This window comes from Oncorhynchus keta, chromosome 35 (genome assembly GCF_023373465.1).
Source record: "Oncorhynchus keta strain PuntledgeMale-10-30-2019 chromosome 35, Oket_V2, whole genome shotgun sequence".
Classification (NCBI taxonomy): domain Eukaryota; kingdom Metazoa; phylum Chordata; class Actinopteri; order Salmoniformes; family Salmonidae; genus Oncorhynchus; species Oncorhynchus keta.
This window is the reverse complement of record NC_068455.1, coordinates 57,706,894-57,719,094: the sequence shown is the minus strand read 5'-3', so window position 1 is coordinate 57,719,094 and position 12,201 is coordinate 57,706,894. Positions and strand designations below refer to the sequence as shown.

General features: G+C 41.8%; 1 protein-coding gene across 1 annotated transcript; it reads right to left on the bottom strand.

Annotated features, from left to right (window-relative positions):
- Positions 1-136: 136 nt before the first annotated feature.
- LOC118368700 (PHD finger protein 23B-like) lies at positions 137-9,017 on the bottom strand. Its single transcript, XM_035753012.1, has 5 exons — positions 8,422-9,017; positions 7,332-7,363; positions 7,105-7,197; positions 2,618-3,266; positions 137-2,058 (listed from the first exon to the last, which is right to left on the bottom strand). Exons 1-5 carry the CDS (start codon positions 8,447-8,449, stop codon positions 1,865-1,867), a joined length of 996 nt encoding a protein of 331 aa, XP_035608905.1. The 5' UTR covers positions 8,450-9,017; the 3' UTR covers positions 137-1,864.
- Positions 9,018-12,201: the final 3,184 nt, after the last annotated feature.

Genomic DNA, 12,201 nt, shown 5'->3' with positions numbered 1-12,201 from the left:
ATGTTAGGGACTGAACACCCTCTAGTGGTTGTGTATGTACAACGACAAACATCCTGTGTGCCTAACATCAATAAAATGCATTCCTTATATTTACCAAAGTCACATATATATTGGGGAAAAACAAGAGAACAGGTGATCCCCAAAAAAGGTTTTATTTTTCAAGCTACAGTTAAAGAAAAACAATACCAGAGGCCGAAAATATAACATCTGCTAGGCTTTCTTTTCCTCTCTTTTCACTTTCAAATATGTACAGTTATCGAAGAACAGGGTATATACAGAGAATCGAAGGGAAGGGTGGTGGAGAGAGTGCATTTGCTTTTTGGGGACTAAACATGACTCTCCCACCAACAAAAAGCAAGGTAAAACCAACCAACATAAAAGGACCTGCCACAACTCTGGTGATATCAACTTACTTTTCTGTACAATACAAACAGTCTACTTTGTTTCACGAATGAGAATTATGAGGGTGAGGGATTTGTATGTTCTCTGATTTGGAAACAAATCTCAACTAGCATTTTCTGAGCATTTAAACAAACAAAAAATGATAACATGAAAGAAATACAAAATATATATTTTTACAACCATTCATGCAAAAAGATGTTCAAGCCACTTCTACAAGGTGAAGTGGCTCCAACTTTTTCCGTCACAACAGTTTACAACAATCACATCAATCTCCCAAACCAGAAGTCTCTAATGAAAAACAAAACGCACAAATGTGAATAAAAACAACAAAAAAAGCACAGAACAAGCATTGGAGGACTTTGAAGTCTGTCGCCAAGTCAAACCGCAACCAAAGGTAGTCATGGTATTCCATTGTCATGCAGAGAGAACTCAAAGTAATCAAGTGGTGATGTAGCAGATGTTGACCCACTCCTCAAAGCTTATACTGCACCAGTTGACAAAAAAAATATCTTTAAAAAATATATATATTTACTGGTTATGGGCTGGATCTAAAAACTTTAAAGCACAGTCCTTAGTTTAAAAGTTAGTGTATTAGCAATTGCCAAAAGCAATTAACTTTCAAATGAAATAACCACAAAAAAAGGGGTGTTTGGTTTGGGCTTGACTTTTAGTGCACTGTTGTAGCACAAGTTTGTGCATATTTCTATGGAATAGATTGAACATTTCAAATTTGATATGGTATCGTTTCAATCAGAAAACCTCTAATGAGAGAAATCCTATAGGGGCTTAACACTGTGGCAAGCGGTACTGAGTGTAATAGACAGAAACTAATAAAAAATAAAAACAACACGAGAGACCCTTTCTAGACCTAAAAAATATTTTTTTGTTGTGCCTCTGCCATGGTGTGGCAGTCGCATTGAACACTGGTTACAGAGGGTCTGACAAAAGTGGATGTACCATTATAAAATGCTCGCTTTTTCCTTTGAACGTTGACAGAAAAGCAGCCCATCAAATGTCCTAAATAAATAATTATCTATACCTTGTGATGCACCTTATGCTATGACCTTAATGTAAAAGCCAGGAAATGGATCTCTGTACGGTTGCCTTAGCATTTCAATAAAGGAAAAAAAAGGAACCCAGTCTCAATTTACTAAGACTACTGAGCAAAAGAGTGTCTATTTGTATGTTACAGATAATAAAAAGATCTCCTTCCAATGTCTTCCTGTTTTAGTAGTTTTCACAGAGGCAGAACGTGACAAAGAACCTACATGAATAAGTGGGGATGGTGATTGTCAAAAAAAACACCCAGAAAAAAAACTAACAATACAGTTGCCGTCCAGATGAGGGTTAACAATCAGCTGTTGGCATTGCAGAAAAGAACTTGGTTGTAATAGTACACAGAAAAAAAGGGTAGATTGAAAAGGGATATAAGAGGGATTTTGTCCCTCTCACCCCTCTATCTTTAGGGGTCTTTCTTTGGCCCCGACCGTCGCGTGTCCCTGCACTTGTGGCAGTAAAAGATGTCAGGGACGTTGGACTTCTTGATCTTGGCGCAAGACAGATGGACCCACACTCCGCACTGGTTGCACTCGATCATCGGTCGCCCCGCAAACGGCTTGCCGCAGTAACAGGTGATCAAGTCCCAAGAGTCATCACCTGGGCAGGGAAGGAGGGAGAAGAGAGGTAAGAGGGGGCACCTCAGTGGGACAAACAGGGATGGGTTCAGTGGGCACCTTACAGGGGCAAAGGTTTTCAAAAAGAAAAAGCTCTTCAACTGTTTGTTTACAGAGGTTTTAATTTATGGCCCCCTAATTACATGGCGTTTACTGAGGAACTACATAGAAACAACAGATTTACATAATTATGACCCATTTATTATTCCTCAGTGACTTATAACAAATACAATAAAGTACCTATTGTTACCAAGCAGGTTCAAATTAAAATAACACATTTTCCCTTATTTATGCCCAAGAAAAGCAAACCTTGTATGAGCCTCTGGTTTAGACCTCAGGGAACAGGTCAGTGCACTAATATCGATCCATTGTAAGCCAAGCAGCAAAGCATATTGCCAGAAAACAGTAGCCATACACTTAGAAAAGCTGAAGTGAAGTGATCAGGCTTTTTTGCGTGGAAATGACAGGGCACACACATTTACAGCAAAAAAATAAAAATTGTGCTTTCTTGTCCATGGCGTGGTCAGTATGAAATCGCTTACCTGACTCCACCATGATGTCCTCGTCGGCTATCCATGTCTCACCTTCGCTCGAACTTATCTCTGCGTCCCGGTTGGACTCCTCCGCCTGCATCTTGGCCAGCCCCTGCATCCCTGCCTGCATCTTGGCCAGCCCCTGCATCCCTGGGGAGGAGACACTGTGCCCTGTCAGGTGCTCTTGGACCGAGCGCTCCCCGGGGTGGGCGTGGCCGGTCTCAGAGTCTGTCTCACTTTGGGTGGCCGAGCTCTTAAGCTTCTTGAGGGCTTTGGGCTGCTTGGGATTTTTGCTGCGCTTGATGCGGGCCCTCTTCTCACCGCCACTGCTCCCGCTGTCAGCCGCACCACCAATGGCGGAACCCATTGACAACTTTTTGAGCTTTTTGTCCTTCTTGCGCTCTGCCTTGCTGGCAGCCTGGCTGTCGTACAAAGAGTCTTTCAGCCGCATCTTGTCCAGCAGGGAGCTGTCCGAGTGCATGTGGCGCATGCTCTTACCCTTGTTGGCACGAGCCTTGTGGACGAACGTGTGGATGGTGTGCAGGTCATTGCCTCCGTCTCCCCAGCTGGCCCCCCCAGAGCTGCCGCCGCTTCCACTTTCCCCCGATGCCCCTGAGCTGTGTGGGGAGCTGGAGGACGCTGGCGACCACGGACCTTCCTACACAGCCACAGATGTAGAGAAAGACCAATGAGGAAGATAAACAGTATAGGGCAAACCATACTTGATGCATAGGGTTATAAATGTTACTTAACCCCCTAGAGTTGATTGACACACCGGTGCATCAATCTGTGTTACATAAAATTATCCATCAAAATCAGTCAGTATAAGATAGATATTGTTTTTTGCATTGGATGAGTCTCAATCCACCTCTTCAGCCAGTGTCACACTTCCGCATCTGCGGTTAAAGGTAGCAGCGTGGTGTTTGTCAGACCATGAGATATCCACCAAAAAATAAATACAATTATATAATCACAACCACACACAGTTAAAAAAAAAAGAAAATTCTGTCTGCTCGTGTAAACGTCTGTAGTGTTCAAACTATTACGACAACTATGGAAAAGGGACTCATGAACACGAAGTGATCTCCGTTTTGCTCTACAACCCCCACAAGCATCAGGAGACTCATCTGAATTCTACCATCAATGTGCCAACTTCTGTTTGGTAGCGTCCGAACCGTTTGGGCTACAAACTAAATGGGACCCCACTGTAGAAAGGGGAGATTCTCCATTTTGCTCTACGAATGTCAAGACTTCTTTTTCTCCGTTGTTTTTTTAATATCTCCTAGGTTTTGGACAGACGTCAAAACCTTGTTTCCTTTTTTTTTTACTGTCCTTTTTGCCATTTAAGAATGTATTATTCAATTACTTTCTATGGGCTGGACCTCCCGAGTGGCGCAGTGGTCTAAGGCACTGCACCGCAGTGTTAGCTGTGCCACTAGAGATCCTGGTTCGGTCCCGATTGTCGCAGCCGGCCGCAATCCGAGAGACCCATAAGATAGCGCACAATTGGCCCAGCGTCATCCAGGTCAGGGGAGGGTTTGGCCGGCAGGGATGTTCTTACCGCATCACGCTCTAGCGTGGATTAAATGTAGTTTTTTTGGTATGTGGCCTACACACAATACCCCATTATACCAATTTTAGATGTTTTTATACAAATAAATTAAAAATGGAAAGCTGAAACACCTTGAGTTAATCCCTTTGTTTTGGCAAGCCTAAATCAGTTCAGGAGTAAACATTTGCTTAAAAAGTCAAGTGGTTTAACATTATTTTTTTTATGACTACCTCATCTCTGTACCCCACAATTATTTGTAAGGTCCCTCAGTCGAGCAGTATATATATATTTTTTTTAACGTAGTGAAGTTACACTTTGGATGTTGTATCAATACACCCAGTCACTACAATCCACAACACTAACATAATTGACAGTAAAAAGGAAGCCTGTACAGAATAAAACCATGCATTGTGTTCACAACAAGGCACTAAAGTGGTGATCCTAACCGTTTTAAAAACAGAGATTTTTTTTTTACTAGGATTAAATATCAGGAATTGTGAAAATTAAATGTATTTGGCTAAGGTGTATGTAAACTTCCGACTTCAACTGTATATGCCTTCAAGTTCTAATCTAACCAACCATGTATTAGGTAAATCTAAGTTCCCGTGTGGCCTTTGAATAGTGTAAGTTTAAACAGCGCTGCACACCAAACATTTGCCACGTTCTAATGATTTCAGCTTGATATCGATGGAAGTGATTAACATAAAGTGTTCAAAATGTAGCGAGCAGTCTTCTACAAATTGTCCTCTAACCAGTGATTCCATTAGGTTTTTGAGCTGTTTTAGTTAACAGTATCTGCAACCTTCCCTAGCCCCCCTGGCAATTGATTTCAACGTGATAATCGATGAGTGATTGACAAAACAGTGATGCATTTCTCTTTCAGTTTTGGTGATTCTGATATCAAAATACAACATTCAAAAATGTAGTTGACTGTTCTGGGGGTGGTCAGTTAGGTAAAATAAATATCTTGAGTTTCCATGTGTTTTTTGAGTAGTGGTAGTTTCAACAATGCATCCCCCCAATCGATGAGTGATTTATTGCCATTTGTCAAGTGTTTTGGGTGCATATGCAGTTTATACGGTGCTCGTTAAATATAAAAAAGTGATATGATTACTATTGTTGAACATGTTTAGATAATACATTTTATGTTTTGATTACATCAAACTGTTACTGCATATTGGTTATTGATTTGGACAAACTGTTTGGGCTATTTATCCATATGCATTGTCAACAGGAAGCAGAAACAGCATAATTTTCAATGTACGTTTTAGGAATATAAATGGAACTTTAAACATTAATTTCTAATGGTATTGTACTTAAATCAGATAACTGCTGAATGAGTACAAAAATGTGCAGTGATGTTAATTTTGATGATACGCCATAAAATCACCAAAACAGGTTTGTCCTTGCTACTCTATAGATTTCATTGGCACTTAGTAGGATGGACAATAGAACGAGTCAAAATTCACCCAAGGCTAAAAATTGGCAAAAGAACGTTGCCTAAGCTGGAACACTAGCGTGAGCCCATAGCTAATGAATGGAATCGAACGTTGGCAGAGACTTTTGACTGGAGTGACGCTTAGAACTGAATTTCACCTAAATGGCACCAACAAATGTGATAGTGCCATGTGTGCTTATGTTTGCATAAGGCTTGGCGATCGTTGATAGCAGAGTACGCTATCCAACCTTATGTAATTACAAAGAGATGGATCCTGATTAAAATGGTATCCAATTCGAAAAAAATCTAAATATACACATTGCGAGATATTTGACAAAATAGACATACCTGTATTTCCCTATAGTAAACACTGGGAGGACCTCAAGAGTTCCATGAGACGTTTTTTGTTTACATTTTAACTACAAACAACGTGGGCAGGTCTCATTGTCAACAATAGGGAATCAGGCATTGTGACGTAAAACAAACTGGAAATAGAACATTCGGAAGGCTCGTTGGTGCTCAATAGAACTAATAGGAGCTGGCGAGGTGAAAAATGTCATAAAATAAGGCCTGTTTTTTCGCGATTTCTTCAAAACTACGGCAAGCAGCTGGGACATATGGTTTATTATGAAACTGGACTCCACGGGGGATTAAATTCACTAGTTACCAAAAAAAATAATTGTTTAAAATGGCACGTGTCAAGCCTACACAGAAGTCAACCGGGTTGGGCTTGCCTAGGTTGGCTAGCTCGACTAGTTTTCACTTCCTTCAGAAATTAGAAATGTCATATTGCTAGCAGTCTTCGCTAATGTTGCTAGCTAGCAAGTTATGTTGAATAATTTAATTCGCCCCCACCATGCTGTAATTTACGTTACCACATACTCCTGCCAGACAGACTCAGACATGCATTTAGCTTTCTAACGTTAGCTAGCTAAACGGTTAGCGTCGTCGCTAGCACAACAGGTTAGCTAGCTAGCTACACTCCACCTTTGTTAGCCATGACATTTGCTATTAGCTAGTTAAACAAGGAAACCAGACGGGTTTGATAGTTTGCTTTCAATACGACCTGGCCAGCTAAAATTCCTGCTAGCTCACGTTAGCTTGCTTGCGTGTTTCAGCTCTGATTTGCTGGCCAGCGTTATGTAGCTAGCAGCTAGCATTCGAAGACTGACTTGTCATAAGTGTATTGTGTAGTGCAAATTAATTAAGGATTCAGCTATGGTGGTAATTCGTGTAATGTATGACTATCGCAGTACCGCCTGACAATGAGCTAGCAAGCAGCAACAAGCTCAGGCGAGCTAGCTAAACGTGGTGTAATCATCCACTCGTGATCAGCTGGTGGTTGCATAGTAATGGCGTCACCAGCCCCGATTCTAATCGAACTGGCACCAGTTGTAAAACTGGGCTGTGCTGGCCCGGGTTTCTCTCGAGCCATCTTCAATTTGCCTCTAATTTTAAGTGCCAGTTGAAACGGGGTTTATGTCCTGATGTTCCTAGTTAACCTACCTCTTTTGGATTGGGGATATAGCCTGCATATGCCAAGACAAAGTTGCAGAACTTGTTAAAGTCTTCGACGGTCCTCTTTCTCCTCTCTGGAGGCTAAAGAGTAAACAAAACATGAATGAGATCCACACATACATGACTCAAGCTAATAACTCGTACATGCATCACCAAATAGAGTGGTCATGTTAAGGGGGAGGTGAAATTGACTACAACACCGGAAGTCTACTTACCAGAGTCTCCGTTTTGCACTTCAATAACGAATCTGTATAATAAAAAAAAACAATAACTTAAGAAAAAAACTACTATGCTAGCTATAATCGGGTTACATTTTATACAGTCATTTGGATGAAAAAAAGTATACATTACTTCAAAGTACAATTCAATTCATGTTATAATAACCTCATTCTCCCCACTGTCTATTTGTGTTCGGCCTAGAGATGTATCGAGAGAATAAACGAACAACTAGTTAGCTCGCTAATGCAATGAAAAACCAGACAAGGGTACTGACTGACTGTTTAGTTTGCTAGCTAACAATGATGTTAGCTAGTTGTCCTAAACGAGTGAATACCTACCCTACTCGCCAGTAACGATGTTAGCCAGCTAGCTAACGTTACCGCCAACAATGTTGTCTTTATATTTTTTTTTACAACGGGTCAATAACTTCAATAGAGATGCAACGACAAATTCAAGACTGTTACATGGTGCTTGGGGTGAAAATGTTGAGTCGTAACTAGCTGGCTAGGTTGGATAACGTTAGCGTACAAACTTGAACCATGCCATCCATGCATTGTGAGCCAGCTTTAGCAGCTGGCATGAGGAACCGGCTCAACCCCGAATTTTGAACTTGGCTAGCATCATATAGCTAACTAGTTACTGTAACAATCTAACAAACACTGATAGTCAACTGTTGAAGACATGTTAGTTAGCAAAGCAAAAATCATTACGCCCCATTTTGTTGGAACGTTATGCTTGCTAGCTAGCTGCCGTTAGCTTGCCAGCAGTTATTTTACATTAGCCACATCAATGCCATGGTTAAGCAAACGTTAACTAGCTACACTATCTATCGTTATTGCATAAAAACGCACAGTTTATCAAACTCTGCAAGCTAAATTGACTGTTTGATACAGATTAAGTCAATCTAGCTAACTGACAGCTAACGTTAGTTAACTATAGCGACGTGTTAGCTAACGTTAACCAACTAACATTGTGATTTAACAACCAACAGTTGCTTTACTGGGAGGCTTGAACAAAACCAACCATGTCCGCTAGCTAGAAAACAACTCTAGATCAATTTACTATGTGAACTGACACTTAACGTACCTTGGTGTTCAGACATTATTTCAAGCATTGTCACCTCAGCAACAAGGCCCGTTGTGGTGGTAGCTACCAGGTAGCTAGCAGCTGGGGTGTTTTTCTCCCGGCTTGACTGTTGACTTTGTGTGGGACACCCCTGCCGAGAACGCAGGACTCAAAAACTCTCCGACAAGCGACTTTCCTTGACTTTTTGGATTATGGTCCCCAGTTCTAGATTGTTTAACCGGCTAGGTACGGACTAGCCAACCACAATTGCAGAAATAATTCCTTATCTGCCCGTTACCTAGCTAACAAGAAGCAAGGTTAGCTAGCTAACGTTACTAGCTAATTTCTTCGTCACAGCAGTTATATTGCATAAATATTCCTGGAAATCAACTAGTTTTTTAAACTATCGCACTAAGTCACCGGAAAAAAACTGCAGCAGGTGAATCCATTGTAAAGGACAAAGGCATTCAGGTAACATATTTCTTAGATGAAGTTTACGTTTTTCCATAACACGAACAAAATCGACGAGTGACTAGAATATGTATCGTCCCTTGCGCGCCTCACTCTTGCCAGGCATCTTCTTCTCTGGCAGAATGGCGTTTGCAACAATTGGATGTGCATTACGCCACCTACTGTGCAAGTGGATAACAAAGACTCCAAAGAGGGGGAAAAATATTCATACAAACCACCAAAAAAAGTTTAACTAAACTACATCAACATGCTTTTCAGTTAAAATGCAAAATTCGATTCAGGGTCAGAAGGATCCTGTGAGGGTGGTACATTTTCTGTCAACAGTAGTCCTTGCAGTGCTTCTGCCAGGAAGTCTTGGATCCACAAAACCTTTTTGGAAGTACAAATAATAACTCTGACTATAAATGCTACAAAATCCACCTTCACAATGAGTGTATCAAGATTTCTTTATTGGCGTAAAAAAATATTTGCAACTGGTTGTGGTGCATCCACCGCCATATCTTCTTCAGCACCATGGCCCCTTGCCCCTTCGACTCTTCACCACATAGGAGATCTGCTGTACAACGCAGATCCTTGACACTGTAATGGTAATTTTAATGTTTGTGCTTTTCTTATAACAATTTTCTATGTTCTATTCATTTGCTGTTCTATAAACCAATTTCTGTGTTCATGCAAGTGGCTGACTGTACAAATCAACTGTCAGTAGCTGCAATTTGGCTATACACACAGACATTGTTTTGAGAACAGACAATATATTGGTTTCAAGGTCTCCACTTAGAGAGGAGAAGCCTCGTGAGATGTTGGTCTGTCACATATTATGAAACAGTATTGGTCGGTCACATGAATAGAACAAAACGGTAATGATTAATTAATTATGCTAAATCATGCAAATATAATTTATCTGTGTATTGCCATATATAAGACAACTGCTGGGTCTGCCCAGGCAGAGCTCCCGATTGACATGTGTACGATGGTGCATTGAGTTGGTTGGAACCTCTCCAGCGCACTGACAATAAACAATGAATCGTTTAAGGTTGACTTTGAGTGTCCTTGTGTAAGAATCTTTCCACAACAACACCATGACCTCTTTCACCCTAACAGGGCACTCAAGGAAGTCCATAGTATGATCCCCACCACAGTTGCAACATTTTCCCTTCATAGATTCTTCAATAACATACTTCTCCCGTCTGAAAACATTTGACATGTGGCCACTGAGTGGTTTGGGCACAATTGCTCTCTCCTCATACCTCACATATCCAAGCTTCACATGTGCAGAGTCCCCTCAAACAACAATGATATCGATAAGCTTTTCTCCTTTTACAACACGGGTCAGGCAATGTGCACTGACCGCTCCTGGAATTTTCTGAATAAGGTAAGCCCACACGTCATCTATATCTAATGAGACTCCAGATATAACTCCTTTAGCAGGTGCCCTGCTCTGAAGATCAATGAAGGTCAGTTTCCGACGTAGGGAATTTGGCCAGATCCAGTGCACGCTTCTTCTGTTCTTCATTTACACAATTAACCAATTGGGCTCCCGCAGCGGTCTAAGGCGATGCATCTCAGTGCAAGAGGTGTCACTGGTTCAAATCCAGGCTGTATCACATTCGGCTGTGCTTGGGAGTCCCATAGGATGGCGCACAATTGTCCCAGCATCGTCCGGGTTTGGTCGGGGTAGGCCGTCATTGTAAATAAGAATTTGTTATTAACTGACTTGCCTAGTTAAATACAGGTTCAATTTTTAAAAATAAAACCAAAACAAGGCCACTTCCAGTCACCTTGATTGAATCCACCTTTCCCATTGCTCTCTTCACAGTCCTCGATAGTAAAAAGGATCTCCCAAATTAACCTCCTTGTCAAAAAAATGTTGGGTTACGGATGTAACCTTGGTTCTCTGAGTAGAGTAACGGGTCACCAAACGACCTATGGGAAATCCCTCAATGTGATTGAGATGCTTCACACCAAAGATGTTTCAAATCATGCCACACCCTTACTGTACCCACGTGACGTGTCACTATAAAAAGGTGGTGTGTTGTGACAATATCTATTACTCCACTTGAACCCAACAGAGGGGATGGAATGACATGAACGCTTGGCGACCCGTTACTCTACTCAGAGGACCAAAGTTACATCCGTAACCCAGCGTTCTCTTTCTTTTTAGTAACGGGTGGGAAAGTATGTACCAAAGATGTTGTTCGGACAACAAAGTGGGATAACTCACCATTTAACTTAGTCCAGATCAGTCCCTGAGACGTCCTTGTATCCACCACAGGATGCAACAGAATATAATTACCCAACATGGTAACACAGATTTTCAACTGTGGTATACAACCGTATACACAAGCAAGCTGAAAGCTAGAACATACAACATGAAGCTTCAATTGGGTTCAACAGCACCAAGAGTGGAACGCCGCTGTATAGAACATCCATCTCACTGATGGTTGATAAGTAAGTATGTACAAGGTTCACAGTATGCTCACTTATCTGGGTTGAGAGAGCATGCCATGGCCAGAACCACAGACCCTACCGGTGGAGTGGACATAACATTGAGTCTGTAGTACCTCATGAAAGTTATGGGTGTTGCCCAACTTGCAGCAACACAGAGAGTCCATGGAGGCCCCTCTGAACAGGGGCCATGAAGTGGCCATACACCTGGTGGAGTGTGCTACCACATGGTCTGGAGACCTTTAATGTTTACACTCTGTTCTCCCCATAACACACAAAATGCTGTTCTGACAAACAGTTCTTGTTGCAGGAAGATAGGCACTCAATGCCCTAACTGGGCAAAGTGTATGCAACTCACGACTCTCCTGTGAGGAGTGGGGAGGCGGGTGAAATTAAATATTAAGGGCTGGTTAGCATGTGATGATGAAAGCACCTTAGGTAAGAATGCTGGATTGGCCGAAGCACTGCCTTAGATCCATTTTCTGCTAGAAGCATGAAGGATGGGTAGAAAGCGCATGTAATTCTTCAACACACTTGGCTTAAACAGTAGCCAATAGAAAGTCAGTATTGACTGAGAGCTCACATACTGTAGCTCAAGTGAAGACAGTAGGACTCCAGCGTTCGCATAGAGGATTCCCTGGCTGCCTGAATTGTATCAATTACCAAGGACGGCAACCCTGAAGCTATTAGGTGGTCACGTTCAGGGGCCACACTCACAACTTCAGTATGCTGGGTTTTGGGTGCCAAAGCTTGCTGTTCGCTTCTGAGAGGAGGTCCGCTTGAATAGGGATTTCCTATGATTGAGAGGTTGTCAGCTGTTCAAGGTCTGAAAACCAGTGATGCTGTGGTCAATGTGGAGCAACAAGTAGAACTGGCGCACTCTCA

Coding starts and splice junctions, on each gene's coding strand:
- LOC118368700 (XM_035753012.1), bottom strand. CDS start 8,449: ATGCTTGAAATAATGTCTGAACACCAAG. Junction 7,364..8,421: donor AATAATGTCTGAACACCAAG/GTACGTTAAGTG, acceptor TTTATTATACAG/ATTCGTTATTGAAGTGCAAA. Junction 3,267..7,104: donor ATATCCCCAATCCAAAAGAG/GTAGGTTAACTA, acceptor GTGGCTGTGTAG/GAAGGTCCGTGGTCGCCAGC.